We start from the raw sequence: 15,431 nt of genomic DNA on the forward strand, positions 1-15,431 counted from the left end.
CTTTCCCTCAGTCTGATGGCCGACCACGAGCACCGCCGGCGCGTCGAACGGGGTCGAAAACTCCTGCGCCAGGCCGTGGAGCTCATTGTAGGCCTCGTACAACTTCCATTGGCCTTCTTCCAGTGGTGGCGGCGAATTGAATTGTTGCAGGGAATCCGTCTCCTCCATGTTCTCTCTCTTGGGGGATGGACAGTTGGGAGTGAGTGAGAGAAGAGTGTGTGACTATGCGATGAGTTTTATCAGAAAGTCGTTTGGAGGTTTTGAAATATTTTTGGAGTTTGTGGAGTTCTGGACCCCTCGCGCTCGCGCGCTTCTTCTGGAAAACGATGCATATAGAATTGGTTTTCTTTGTTGTCTCGGCTACATTTACGCTTTTTAGGTCTTTTATTTAATCCCTTTTTCTTTTTTCTTTTTTTTCTATTTTTCTAACTCTAACCCGAGTCTGATTCGATCAAATCTAAATCAATCATACAACAACTTCAATATATTTGCCGTATGATTAATGTACAATTCATTAAAAATGATCAATTTACATAACAAGTATATCATACTTGCTCCATAATTAGTTTGGTTCGATCAAACCTAATTTATTCAAGAATTTTTCAATATGGACATATATTGAAACCCAATTCAATAGCTCCTATTTTAGATTTTTGCGTTTATGATAAATAAAAATATTTCTAAATTTATATAATTTGTATTTGATCAATCATATTAATGTGGGATATAGATGTGAATTTATAGAAAAGCTCAAACATAGAATAAGTATCACTAGAAGATATATAGGGATCTGCATCTTTATTAGTTGAGACGGCATTGACTTAAAACTTATTTGATCAACAATTCAAAATCCTTGCATGTGATTTGAATCGGATTAGATTTTCTGTTTCAAATCCTATTGCTATTTCACATTATACGCCATTCAACATAATATACATATATAACGTGTACAAGGATAATATCATATTCTTTTATTTTGAAAAAGATTTTATACATGCAACACAGTAACATTGCATTGGTTTTAGCATATTTCCTTCTTTGAGGTTGAGAGAAGAGTATTCATACAAACACAAAATATGTAAACATGAACATTTTACATTACTCACATTTAGAAGCATTCTTTGTGTTGAATACTTATACAAGGTGATGCGTAGATATGAAAACATTCCAATAACTAGAAATTTGTTCAAATTTCGGCAATTGGATATCCTCATGAATAAGTTGCACGGAAATAGAAGATTGTTTGAAATCAACTTCTATATTGGGAGACACATACATGAAGAGAAGGCCACAAACTTTTTTCCCTTTTTTCTTTTTGTGATGAGAAAGTAGAATTTGAGCTCTTTGTGGTCTTTAGATTTTGACAAACGGAAGCAGTATAAGGCACAGCAAATGCTTTCCCAATTCCCATGGGTTTCACATTCAAATTAAGAAAACCAACAAAATCAGTTGATTCTCATTTTATTAGTGCATCAAGATGGAGAGAAGGTTACCAAATAAGAGAAAACTTTGACCTCGAAAGAAGTTCCATGCCTGAAATCAACATCAACAGCATTCTAACCCACTGGTTCACAAGCAGGCATCAAACTATCAAGATTTCTCTTATGCGAAGCTGCAATTTATCCCAAGCTTATGCACCTCTTACAAGAATAACATGAAATCAAAACCTTAGATTATATACCAACCCAGAATAAGGAGCAGGAAGACTATCTGTCGTGTAACTCTACCACGCAGGTATAAAAGAATAGGCAAGCATTCTGGAAATATGAACACGTTAACAAATCATGTTACATATTCCAATATAAACAGCGCACACAAAAAGAATATACTCGCATACTTGCAGAAAACATCTTGTGGTTTCTCCAAAGATCATACTTTAACCGTTGCCCTATCTTTCAGTAAAGCCTCGACAGCCCTCCTCCCAGAAACCAACGCGCCATCAAAAGTGGCACTAGTCACATAATCCCCGCATATATACAACCCAGGCTTCACTCTCGGATCCTTCATCAAATTTGTAGGGGGGCACTGGTTTGGCTGGGCAAACCCGATTCTGTACATACGCAAGTATCTCCACGACCTGACATCCCCCTCCCTAAACCAATCTGTTAACTCCTTCATGACCCGTTCTACCAGCTCTTCATCAGGCACACTATCATACAACCCGATAAGTGATACAGACACCAACGCTTTTCCTGGAGGAGCATAGGATGGAGCCACATTGGTTGCAAAAAACATGTTATTCACAATCCCTCGACCCGACCCATTTAAAAATAGCACAGGGTCTTTAACTGGAACTCTGTTGCTATCCACCGAAAAATACAAGCAAACGGTGCTCCTCACCGGCATCTTCACCAGACCAGGCCCTGTTTTTCCTGCCAAAATCTTGACAGCTTCAAATTCTTCAATTGCTAGAATGACTCCAAGATCACTCCTCAACAAGTCTCCATTTTCCAAATTCACAGTCACACCATCCTCTGACTCACAATCTATAGAAACTACCCTTGAATTTAATAAAATCGAGTTTGGATTCAATTTAGCTGCCAATTGCTCTGGAATTGCGGAAATGCCACTCTTTGGGAGGGTATTCTCCCCGAGAGCAAGACATTTGAACACGAAATCGAACAAACGGGAAGTGGTTCCAAGCTCCCTGTCGAAGAAAATCCCGCCAAAAAATGGTCGGAAAAACCGGTCCAGAATCGAATCCGAAAATCCTGTTCTCCTCAACAAATCAATCGTCTTGACCTCATCCGCAGTCAAAATATCGTAATCCGACTGGCTCAAAACCCTAATTCTAGTCAATGCTATCAACAGCTTATCAATGACTGTACCAATGGGATTCATTAGAGACTGGAGGGCATCGGAAAAATGCCGCAGGGGATCAGCTACGGTGTGGAAGCGACCGTCGTAAAAGACCTTAGCGCCGGAGTAAAATCTTTGGAGATTGAGCGAGTCGTAATCAAGAAGCTTTCGAGCTTCGGGATAAGCCGTAATGAAGATTTGGAAGCCACGGTCGAGAGTGAAGCCATCGACGAAATCCGTACGGACGCGGCCGCCAACGGCGTCGGAGGCTTCGAGGAGGAGGAAAGGGATGTTCTCAGATTGGAGCCGAGTAGCGGCAGCTAAACCAGCTAGCCCGGCGCCGACCACAATGACGCCAGTCTTCCTGAATGGTTGAGAAGAAGACGGGGTTTTATTGGGTGGGGACGAGTCCAGAGATATTTGCTGTGAGGTTGCATTGGGTAGCTTGAAAGATTTGGAGTTTCTGAAATTGGAAGAAGAGTAAGAAGAGAGGGGAAAAGAGAGTGCAGCGACGGACATCGGGGTGGGAGGGTATGGGTTTTATGGGCTGGATAAGGCTTTAGTGATCCGATACTGTTATCCATTTGCAGGGACGGGGGAAGGTTATACAGTTGCTACAAAAAAATTGACATCACCATTTTATATGGAATATTATTTTAATATACAGAAATATATATCGTACTGCTTTTTAATTTATATTTTATATTCATATATATATAAAGCATGCTGAAAATTGCAACAAGAATAAATGATAAATGAGACTAAAATTGAAATTTATGAGAAACCCGTATAAAACTTGCAAAAGCACTACTATGTCTGGGGTGGAAAAACAGAATTCCCTTCCGCTACAGCCTACAGCGCTACCTAATAACCCTATCAGATGTTCCAAACTGAAAAAGTGGAAAAATATCAGAATGTTATTCAGTCTGAATCAGTAGCATCTACAGTAACTCTGTTATTTTCGTTCTATAGCAAAAACAGATTCATACTCGCCCACAAATTAATCAACGAATTCGTCAGGGCAAATTTCCACAAACACAGGCAATCGCTTTCTTGACTTAGTCCCGTAAAGCACTTTCTCTATGTGAGCATCCACATCTTGTTTGGAGGGGTTCTTTTTCTCTGTTGAACCCAATGGCAAACTGACATCAATCCCGTCGTCCCCAGGAGTCCAATCAGATCTGGGCGGGGGCGGAGTAGTATTTGCGGTTGCGCTGCTGGAACTGGTACTTCCAGAAAGTTGTTTGACTTGGCTGGGTGATGTGGGGAAGTCCATTCCCGTTGGTGGCGATGGAAATGAGAAGGGTTCTGCTGCTGCGGGTGGCAGTGGTGGTGGTGGTGTTTTGACTTGGCTAATTGGGGGATATTTTGTGCCATATGATGATGGGGTTGATCCCTCTAAATTGTTGTTCAATTTGAAGGTCTATGCCAGAGAAAATTGCAAAAGAATATCCGGAAACATACGAGAAATCATGGGCCATAACAGATTTTCCAATTCAGTAGTTACGATTTGTAAGACTTATTGGAGAAAAAGGAAAGTGTAGAAAAGCAAAGAAGAAAGAGTAGATTAACCAGTTCTCGTACCTCAAGTTTGGTCCTGCCCGAGGAACGAGGAAGGCGCAGCTCCTCTCTGCCATGTGCGAACTGTTTCAAGTGAATTCAAGTTCCAATAAGCATATTAAATCGTGGTTTGACCTAATAGGGATAAATGCGCTTTTAAGTTCGTTCGTGAATGTTAACTTTTCTCGTCAGAGGGGTGAAATGATAAAGTACTAGAAGTCGGCGTACCCGTAGATAAATCTTGAGAAGAAAATTAACCGTCGGATCAGAATAATGGAAGAGAGAGTGAGAGCAATTGACCTGGCATCCGGAGCCAAATTGGCATGCACCAGTATTCTCCCAAAAACGGCACAGCCTATTCTTATAGTATCTGCTCTGCTCGGTGCCGCTACCTCTACCGCCACCACCGGTTGACGGTGAAGAAGTTGAATGCGATCTCCCGCTAACAAGACCGCCAATAACGGAATTGGATGACGTCGCTAGCCTCATTCTTCCTTCACCGCCTCCTTTATTGGACTTCGGCACCGGAATCCCATCCATAACAATCACATCCTCCTCGACCTTCACCGGCGTAATGAATACCGATGGAGTCTCGAAGGTGGACGACGGATCGGCAGCCTCAAGATACGTCACCAGCGCAGACGGAGAACTCGAACTGTCGGATGGGTATGGATCGAACATTGGACTGTAGCGGTGACCTCCGGCCAAATTCAGCACGTTGTGTGAGACGGCGCCGTCTAAGGACTTGAGCTTCGGAGCTTTGGACTCGCGCTGGTTTTCCATGAAAAGTCACTGCAATTGATTCTCCAGTCCAGAATCACAACACGTTCCCCATAATAGTGATTAAAGTTCGCTGAAATTTTTTGACGCTCAACCGAAATTTGAAATCTTCCTTTTATATATATATAAGCATGAACAGCATTAGATGTTTCTTTCTATTTTTGATTGGACTAAAATACCCTTACAATAGTATTATAGTGTTATTTACGTTAATTGATATTGTGACTATCTAAAACTTAATTTTAATGATATATGAAATTAATAGAAAATATTAAGGGTTAAATATAAGAGAGGTAAATCTAAGAGAGTGCATATATGCGAAGGCGAGCCGTAATCCGCCAAAAAGAAAGCATTGAAGCAACCAAGTTTACACAAAAATAATGTTGAAAGAGAAGAATGAGGAGAGTATGAAAAGCATCAGTTTTGTAGCAGAAATTGTTGAAAGTAACAGACATGAAGGTCATATCCTAAAAAACAAAGTTCCAATTATAAGATGAACACAGCAAATGCATTGATATGTAAGCGAGGAACTCCGTTTATGCTTCTTTGCCCCTTGGGTTTTGCGCCATTCACGGGATTTACATTTACAAGAAACATATGTACATGCTACAAATTGGATCAACTTTCAGAACAATTACAACTTTTATTGAACATTCATATGGATGCAATGAAAACATGCATTCCCCTTAATTGCACATGCCAAAATACACTACTAGTTCCATATTTTCAACCATATTTATGTAAGTTCAAATACAAGGAAGAATTGTTCCAAGAAACGAGATAGACCACAACTCGCCATTGTGGTAGACCCACTTCAAATCCCATTTATTACATTATTGAGATTTCCTCCTAGCAAGGACAGCAGTCCACCACCATGGACTCTGCCCTCAGGAACGATGAAATCGATGCTCTTTCTTGCATCATTGCTGCCGACGCCATCACCCCCGCTGCTCCTTTCCAGTTGCTTCTCCGAACCCAACGGTCTTGAGTAAGACGATGAGGTCTTCATCGACAAAGGAACCAGTACCTGAGGAGGGATGAGCTGTTGCCGTTTGGCTGGCTTCTCGAATGAGTTGATTGTGTCTGAGATTGCAGTTACACCCGACGATGAACATGTGTTGTTAAAGTTGCTTTGAGCAGTTGATGCGGTAGCCGGTACTAGGGCCCTGAACCAGGCTGCTGTGTGCAGCGCAGAGACCATTCTTTCCTCTTGCAAATTTTTCGCATTTCCCCTCACCCCAGTTGCACCTCTTTCCACCTCCGTGGGCCTTGCAGAAGTCAGTACTACCCTGAGCACTCTTCCCGCAATTTTCGATCTTGCACCGTTTTCCCCCACCATGTTTGACACAACAATCAGTCTTGCCACGGGCACTCTTGGTGCAACCGGGAATGGAACACCTCTTTCCTCCTCCATGGGCAACACAGAAATTTGTACCTCCATGCACACTTTTTGGGCATATCCCACCACCATCAAACATGCAACGTTTCCCACCACCGTGCCCTTTGCAGAGCGGTGTGCTTCCTTCGGCACCTTTTGTGCAGCCAGCAAATATGCATCTCTTTCCACCACCGTGCGCTTTACAGAATGTGGTACTCCCCTGCGCACCTTTAGTACAGCTGAGGAACTGACAACGTCGTCCACCACCGTGAGAGATGCACAGGCCAACCTGTCCTTCAGCACTCCTGGTGCAGCCTTCGACCTTACACCTCTTTCCCCCACCATGCTTGATGCAAAGACCAGATTTACCACGTGCCGCTTTTGTGCAACCTCCTGGATGTCCACAACGTCTCCCACCACCATGTGCTATGCAGTAATCTGTCTTTCCCTCAGCACTCTTGGTGCATCCTAATTGCTGACACCTTTTCCCTCCTCCATGGGCTTTGCAATATGCCGTTCGGCTTTCTGCACCTTTATTGCAACCCAGCTTTTGGCATCTCTGTCCGCCCCCATGGCCAATGCACAGACCTGTTGCCCCTCTCGCTCCTTTTGTACACCCAGCAAACTTGCATCTTCTGATATAGCTGCCTCTGTGATCTGCTGATAATGTAGCACTTCCAGGCTCAGATACAGCACTGATGGAGTGATTAGAGACATTTGAAGGTTTAGAACTCAGAGGAGAAAGTTGACAATCAGATTTCGCACTAAGTTCAAAAGACTTGTTCAGGGTCACCGACACCTCAACCTTTTCCATTCTTGGAGCCATAATAAGGCTCCTCATATAGCCTCCTGATTTCTTGGCTGACGTAGAACCCTCATCAACAACAGGAATCACACGTTGGTTACCATCTGCAGACACTTGATCAAGCTGATTAGTTGCATCAACATGACTCTGAGTGGAAGCTGAAAAGTCGAGCATATTGGAAAATGCATCAGCGCTCCCTGACAGCCCGAGCTTCAAAATTGAATCATGTTGAGTTGACAACACTTGAGTAAATACGGCGGAAAGTCCCTTAGTTTTGTTATCACTTGAAGGGGGACACTCAATAGAATAGGCACTTGGCGTCGGGCCCAATCCTAGAACTAATTTGCATCCATCGTCTGGGGTATTTCCTTGACCACCAATATTAGTTTCATTGTTGCTAAGTGTGACACCTTCACGTGTTCGGTATCCAAAGCCATCCAACCGCAGGGTAGTATCTCCGACATTACAATTCTTAAAGAGATCACCACAAAAAGAGGAATACATTTTGTTCTTGATCTGATTAATGGAAATACCTATACTAGTTTGAAGTAATGATGGAGCAGCTCCGAAAGAATGCTACTCAATGCCTAGTGGGAAAAACCATAAATTAAAATGAAAACAACAAGACAAACATACACTCGACCTCCACCGCTCACAAAACCTGATGTATCCGACCTATCCATTATATAAACTGCCTTGGAGAAGCACTGTGTATGTTTATAAACAAAACCTGCACGTGAACATGGTATCGAACTTATTAGAAAGCAAAACAAAACATCACTAGAAAGTGTGGTTAGTCGAATCCAACATACACATCGATTTCCAGTCAAGTACGAATTCCTCTAAATTCCGTCACCCAATAGAAGAGAACGGTTGCAAAATCTGAAAGCATACACAAAGAAAAGGTAAAGTAAGCCCCAAATAAGTTACATGGTTCAATCTAATACATAAGAGCTCAAAAGATTCACTGTTCAGAGAATAAAGAGATCTCTAGGTTAACCGAAGAAAGACTGAATAAGCGTCCATGCATACCAAATCCAAGATGATGCATCATGTGTTACCATTATATATACAACATGAATCCTCATAGTACTTGCCAAAGAAAAAAACACAAAGTAGTCAAGTTAGCATCAAGACTAGCATTGCTAGATCATGTGAAGAGGTTGTGGCAACTCCAACTAAATAACCTTAGAATGCAACCCCACCAACATAGTAGAAACTAAGTTCGAGTCCTGAATCTCCTAAATGGATCAAGCATTATAAGTTAGCCAGCTCGAAATACACTGACATAAAGTAGATTCCCCTAATAAATCTTTTTCCTTTTTTTTTTAATCAATAGAGGCTAGGTAAGGTTAAGACGTTGTGGTACTCCAACTAAATAAAACATAGAATGCACCCCCACAAACACAATAGAAACTAAAAGATGGTTTGGGTAAATGAGAGGAAAGAGGACGTGAAAAAGAGAGAGAGAGGAAAAAGAATAATAGTTTTTCATTAAGTTCTTTGGTATCATTGAAAGATGAAAAAATCGCAAATACTTCCTCCTTGTTTGGTACCATGAAAATAGATTAAGAATGAAAGACTAATTTTTGAAATTTGATTAATTAATCATTTCTCTTCATTTTGCACTAGAAAATAAACAAGTCAATATTATACTAAAATAACTTCAAGTTACTAAAAATTTAAAAACTTATTAATACAAATATTCATCAAACAAGCACAAGAATATTTTTGGAAAAATTATATATTGCAAATAAAATGAGTATTGTTCATTTATTCTAAATTATTCGATAAAGATCAATAGCAAATTAACAATAAAAATTATGGAAAATGCAAAAACAAAGCATGTTTTCGGAATTGTTAACTTCAACTCTAAATCTCCTAATTGGATCAAGCATTACAAGTCAATTGTAGCCAACCCATAATACACCTACACAAAGTAGATTTTCCTAATACAAGTTTTAAATTCTTTGTGTACATTTGCACATATTTTTTTAATCAATAAAAGGTTAGATGAGGATATTCCCCTATCAGATTCACTTCATCATGCAGGAAAACATCACAAGTTACACACTTGCAATCTATACACAACCATGATATAATTAAACAAGAACTTCTTAAGACAAGATTAATTATCTCATACGACGCAATACAGATTGAAGATTTGGTATTTATATAAATCAGATAATTGTTTAAAATTCATCTCTTTCCAAAGATCAAACCAATCCTCATCCCTCAACTATGAACATCAATCCAACTTCTACAAGAAGCTCATCGCTGAAATATGAGATCTAAAGATTCACCAGACAAAAGACAGTGAATAGAAGAGAGCAAAGAGTCAAACCCCACCTCTGAAGCTCACAACACCAATACTACACAATCAAGAATCCAAAAGCAATCACAAACATCTAATTTTTGAACCACCAACAGCGAAAAAGCTAGTGATAGCAACTTTGCATGAACCAAAACATAGCAAAATAGCCACAAAAATGATTAAACTTTTGTGGTAATTCCCACAAAAGAAGAAGAAAAAAAACAGATGTCTCCAGACCCATGTAGACACTAATGCTCAGAATCCCATCAAACTCATTTTCTGCAAAAAAGAACAGCACTGATATACTTGGATAAGCAAAGAGTGAAAGAAAATGGAAAATTACCCTTCAACCAGCAGAGTTTTTTCAGCAAAGATGGAATCTTTCTCTCACTCCATTTGCATCACAACCAAATTTTCAGAGTGTAGCTCTAGAGAGAGAAAGTGGGCTAGAGAATGGGAGGGCAAGAGAAGAGGCAGCATCCAACAACAACTACCAGTTGAATACCAACAAAGTGTAGAAAAGGAAAGAAAGGAAAAGAGGGAAACTTATATGATTTGCTAACCAAGAATTAAAATAGAGCTATGCTTAACTTAGCTCGGATTTCCCAATTTGAATCTTTTTATTATAAATTAATGCCACTTTTATATTTATACTTTCTAATATTTGAATAATTACAAAATATTCATTTAGAAATTAAAAATTAATATTTCATTTTCAAATTTATTAATATTTTTTAAATATACATAATCATATATATTTTTAAAACAGATATATCTATCTATACCAAAAAAAAATTACTTTTAATAGGCAAGACGTGAATCCAATGTATTACTCTTACAAATACTCTTTTCTTTCCTAAATAATTGTTGATGTAAATAATCAATTATTTTATAAATTTTAATTAATTAAATAACATAGAATAAAAAATAAATAAATTATGGGCAGATGATGTATTTCCATCTCTTGTAAAAATCAAGCCTGAAACTTAATATAGGTAGCCTTTTAGATTCATTGAGTGGGAGTGAGATTGACAAATGACGATAGTGCCCCTTTCCTTTGCTGACACAACAAACACAACTGTTTTTCTCTGGACGATTTTAGGCAGCAGACACATTAGATGATTCGGACAATGCATCATACTTTTGGGTGACAGTGACACGGACGCGCCTCTGTTTCACATCCTTTGCCCTTCATTATCACATTTTTATTATTTCAAGCTTATTTTAAATATATAAATATATGTATTTCCCTTTTGCTTAATAATATACGCAATCGTCTCATATTGATTGCGAAGCGATTTATAAATCATAAGATTTTCTCTTGCTAGCGACACAAATAATTTTTCAAAATAAAACGGTGAACTCAAAATAAATAATACTTCAATTTATAGAACTCCGATCGTCGCAACTCGCAAGTCACATCATCAACATAATATTTCTTTTAATGAAAATAAAATAAATTGTAAGACACATGCTAGAGATAAAACAGAATTACATTTTTATTTTTTTTTTCATTTGTGATATAAATTTTTTTCATAAGAAGGGTGGGACCTGGGTGGGTGACATAAGGAGGTGGGGTGGAAGAATTAGTGGTGGAGGTGGAGTTGTCGTGGCGCGCCCTTATCGGCTAGCGCGTGGCCAGCCTTTTTTAAAAGGAATCTCCAATTGTGGTTGAGCTGGCTTGCATTCGTGCTGGCTTGGCTTGGCTTAGTCCAATTCCATCTCTCTTCTTCTTTCTTCTGTTTTGATAACTTTTTAAGCAAAATAAATATGTATTTGTGGCTTTATTTTAATTCTTAATTATAAATTTAAAAAGGGAAGAAAAAATTTAGTTAAATATATATATATATATATATATATTAAAATACATTTATGAAATTATCGAAATCACTGTAATATGCATGTGATATATGAAATGCATCATCAGATATAACATCGATTTCTTACAATATAAATTTTGCATTGCATTATTTGCAAATTGCAGTTACATCCCCAAATTAACTTTACTATTATGAATTTATCTATCAATTTAATTGTAGTAATTAAAAAAAATATGGAATTCTTATGATTGATTCCAATAAAAAAAATCAATCAATTAAATTTAAATATTAAATGAGTTTAGATCCATCCAATAAAATAAAATAATATTTAAACGAGAGAGCGAGAGAATTTCAAAATCATTTATACTACAAAATTATCAAATCTTTATAATTAGTATTCCTTTTTCCTTTTTATTTTTGCGCGGTGGACGCATAGACATTGTACCTTTAAAGTGTTAATAAGAAAGCGAAATCGCATTTTAATACGAGGTACAAAAGTAGGTGCGATTTATGGTAAGATGCATTGAATCCACAAAATAAAAAGATCCATATATATTTTGTTTTTTTACCCTTGCTCCTTATCTCTTTATTTTTTTAATATAATACATAAATACTCAATAGTAAAAAATTTACAGAGAATTAACACTCAGAACACACTCGATATTTTTGCATAAATTATTTTTATTTAATTAAATATATTAAAACTAAGGAATAAAAAAATCAATAAATATTTTAAGAGTAAATTATAATGGACTTCTTGATATTATCGTAATTACAACTATTTTATCGTTTTTTGAAAAATCACTTTGCAATCAACGTTATTTTTAGAATGGGTTGTCACGAAATGATATTTGTCAGATGATTATTAATTTTTATAAAATATAAAAAATTTATTAAATAATACTAAATATTTATAATTATGATAAATATACAAAAATTAATTGTAATTTAGTGTATATTACAGTAATAAAAAATAGTTATGATAAGGATGTGAGCATTGATGAATGGTAGAGATGGAAGGAGGTGTGACTGTGATTGTGATTTGGAGGAGGTTTTGTTTGTTAGTAGGAGGGGTAACGGTAACACACAAACACACAACTAATATTGGCGCTAATAATTACAACAAGTGGAGAATGAAGAACACGTGGGGATACGACAAAACAAGATGGTCGCACAAATCGATGACGCCCGAACACGTGGAGGAAAACGACTGGGCTAAAAGAAAGCGGAAGATGATTGGTCGAGATCCAGGAGAAAACTTAACGATGTGTGACGCCTCAACAACGCAACGGGGTAGGACGGGACCTCTCCTTAATTATTGTGCACGCCCCAACCAAACTACTTCTAGTAGTAATTCTCCTTTATTTTTTTTAACATTAAATTGTGAATTATTTATTTCTTTATATAATAATGTTTTCTTATTTGTATTTTTCTTATTTGAAATCATAATTTTAAGATAATGGGTAAAGTTGGAAACTGAGAAGAAAAAATTATATGATTAGAAAAAAGAGAAGCGAATGCGACGCACAGGAGGAAGAAAAAAGACAGCAAAACTTCTTTGTCATTATTTGTTGTATATAAGGTTAATTTAGTCATTATATTAGATATTAATTGTTGTAATACATGTGTGTTTATTATATTTTAAATAAAAATAAAAAATATAAATCAATACGTCACATTTTGAAAAAAAAAATCAACTTAAGAGTATTATCGACATAATAAAAAAAAATTAATGTAGTGATTTCACAAATCATCATTTGTCAGTGAAAATTACCTTCTGCTTTTAATATAAGTATAAATTAAATAATTGTTTGACTTTTAAAATGTACCAAATTATTGTCTTGTTTGTAGCCTTTTATTTCTGAAATGGGTTTTTTGTAACTAAGTTACTAAGTTCATTTTTCTTTTAAAGATTTTGACATTATTTATTTTAAATATGATTAGTCAAAATTTGAAAAAAAATATATCTGAATTATTTGATTTTGAAGTAACATAGATATACAATTTATTTTGTTGGTCATCAAGTTTGGATTAGAAGAAATTATAAAAATGTGATTCCTGAACTTTAAAAAAAAAAAAAAAAACTCACTGTTTCCGACATTAAAAGTTCCAAAAATCTTATAACCCCACTTTTTTCAAGGTTTTTTTTAACCTATTATTATATTCATAGCGTTTCTGTTGCATTTAATCCTAATAATACTTCCGATAAATAATGATAAATTGCTCAAACTTTGACATAATGCAATTACAAAGTCAACATTTAGGGGGAAAAAACAAAATAATAATAATAATAATTAAAAAAAAACTCGCGACCTTTGAGCAGGAGAAAAAACTAAGTTGGATTCATTAAATTTTAGGAGCAATAATTAGGGGAAGACCATGTCCAAAATTATAGTGGGGACATATAAAATTTGAACAACAATAATTGATAATTATATTACCACTAATCAAATATAAAATTAATAATATGTACATCCCTCCGCGTTACATAATTGAGGAATCAATTATTTTAATTGTAATAATATTATAGTATTAGGGAAGAAGATACCAAGTTGCGGAATATTCAAACAAGATGCACACTTACACATACACATCCATCCACAATTGAACAAATCCAACCTACGTGGACTCTGCCCCTCCCCTGTCTCTTTCTTGCCAACCCAATCCCTTTCATCATTCAAAACCTATGTGTCCAAACCCCATCCAAAATATTAAGTCGATCATAATCATTTAATATTAATATCTCAGTATATATATTGTTCATGTGTAAATTTTGTCCGTAAAATATATATATATATATTATAAATGAACATTGATAATATTTAAATACATGACTTCTTATTTGATCCGACTCTGATGCTATACTAAACAACCAATTCGTCTAAAAATGTAAACTATGAAAGAGGAGAATCGTACTTGCTTATAAATATTTGAAAATGTACTTATAAATGTAATTTTTGTATAATCGATAAAGGGGTTTGGTTACTTAATTTTATAATAGAAAATGATATGTTTTTATCGGTAGAATCGTTATAAATAAAATTTAATTATAATAAGAAGGAATTGGTTGGCGCAAAAGCCGTAAGAATCTCGCCGTCCATGGTCCGTGGTCCATGGTATATTCCATTTATTTAAGTACGTAATGTGTGAGAATTTATTTATTTATTTTAACTTATTATATCTTTTCTCTTAACAATTTTAGTATGGGAAACAACTCCAAATATTGAGTTCTTTGATATTTTTTTTTAGTAAATTAGGGTATTTGACTGCCAAAACTTTTTTGTTATTGCATTGAGATTAATCTGTATTTATAGCTCGACGATATAAAAACGAGAGTAGCCACACAAAAAAAAAAAAAAAAAACTCTTAGTTTTAGATTATATTTCAATAAATTGTTATTTCGTACTGGACGAAAAATATTAAAGTTAATCAGACGTCGTCTTCCCTTAGGATTGATCAAATCTTTAAAACAATTATTACATAGAGGGAGAGAAAAATGAATATAATTCAACAAAATAAAATAAAAGGAAGAGGATAATAGCAAGTAGGAGGAATTGAATAGCACTTAGGCAATATGAAAGGTTATCAATCTTTAAAAAAAAAACAGAGGAAATTGCAAGAAAAGAAGGAAGTCAACCTAATTTGTGGCTCCTTGTACATGGGAAAGGGATTATTTGATTTTTAAATTAATACGTCATTTTGGTTAGGGATCTAAGTGACAGCATGTACACATATTTTCAATGTATGGAATCCGTATAAGTCCACCGTGTTATTACATGTATCTCTATCTCCTAGAAGTCAGCTAACTCAAAATTATAATGCTTAGGAAATTTGAGATAATCATACTCATCAATGTGGTAAAATATGTGTAAAGTCTACCGTACAACTGGTCATACATTGTGTTGTATAAGGATTATGTTTGGTTTCATATTTTTGCATTTTTTAAAACAAAATAAAACACATTTAATATTTATT

At 36.1% G+C, this 15,431-nt stretch overlaps 4 protein-coding genes across 5 annotated transcripts in view; all 4 read right to left on the reverse strand.

Annotated features, from left to right (window-relative positions):
• The window catches only part of LOC105169190 (dynamin-like protein ARC5), an 11,985-nt gene extending 11,633 nt beyond the window's left edge, over nt 1-352 (reverse strand). The window contains exon 1 of the mRNA XM_011089533.2: nt 1-352. This exon is cut by the window's left edge and continues 186 nt beyond it. Within this exon, the coding sequence (XP_011087835.1) occupies nt 1-168 (168 nt within the window). The 5' untranslated portion in view covers nt 169-352.
• Nucleotides 1,509-3,480, reverse strand: LOC105169192 (15-cis-phytoene desaturase, chloroplastic/chromoplastic). The gene has a single exon (XM_011089535.2). The coding sequence runs from the start codon at nt 3,316-3,318 to the stop codon at nt 1,870-1,872; it is 1,449 nt and encodes a 482-aa protein (XP_011087837.1). The 5' UTR covers nt 3,319-3,480; the 3' UTR covers nt 1,509-1,869.
• On the reverse strand, nt 3,590-5,291 carry LOC105169191 (mRNA decay activator protein ZFP36-like). 2 transcript variants are annotated; one of them, XM_020696415.1, is made up of 3 exons: nt 4,588-5,291; nt 4,384-4,443; nt 3,590-4,222 (listed from the first exon to the last, which is right to left on the reverse strand). In XM_020696415.1, exons 1-3 carry the CDS (start codon nt 5,140-5,142, stop codon nt 3,800-3,802), a joined length of 1,038 nt encoding a protein of 345 aa, XP_020552074.1. In that variant the 5' UTR covers nt 5,143-5,291; the 3' UTR covers nt 3,590-3,799. The 2 variants fall into 2 exon arrangements, with proteins under 2 accessions (XP_020552074.1, XP_011087836.1); XM_011089534.2 differs by having other exon boundaries at nt 4,660-5,290.
• LOC105169193 lies at nt 5,763-10,161 on the reverse strand. The gene is given in 3 exon segments (XM_020696231.1): nt 5,763-6,305; nt 6,307-8,052; nt 9,980-10,161. Coding segments are annotated over 2 exon segments (1,872 nt in total). The 5' UTR covers nt 7,827-8,052; nt 9,980-10,161; the 3' UTR covers nt 5,763-5,953.

Source organism: Sesamum indicum, linkage group LG8 (assembly GCF_000512975.1).
Source record: "Sesamum indicum cultivar Zhongzhi No. 13 linkage group LG8, S_indicum_v1.0, whole genome shotgun sequence".
NCBI classification, from domain to species: Eukaryota; Viridiplantae; Streptophyta; class Magnoliopsida; order Lamiales; family Pedaliaceae; genus Sesamum; species Sesamum indicum.

Bases quoted from the DNA above. Each gene is read 5' to 3' on its own strand.
- LOC105169192 (XM_011089535.2), bottom strand. From the start codon at position 3,318: ATGTCCGTCGCTGCACTCTCTTTTCCCCTCTCTTCTTACTCTTCTTCC.
- LOC105169191 (XM_020696415.1), bottom strand. From the start codon at position 5,142: ATGGAAAACCAGCGCGAGTCCAAAGCTCCGAAGCTCAAGTCCTTAGAC. The intron at 4,444-4,587 runs GTACGCCGACTT...CACTTGAAACAG, and splicing joins TTCTCAAGATTTATCTACGG to TTCGCACATGGCAGAGAGGA. The intron at 4,223-4,383 runs GTACGAGAACTG...TCTCTGGCATAG, and splicing joins CGGGCAGGACCAAACTTGAG to ACCTTCAAATTGAACAACAA.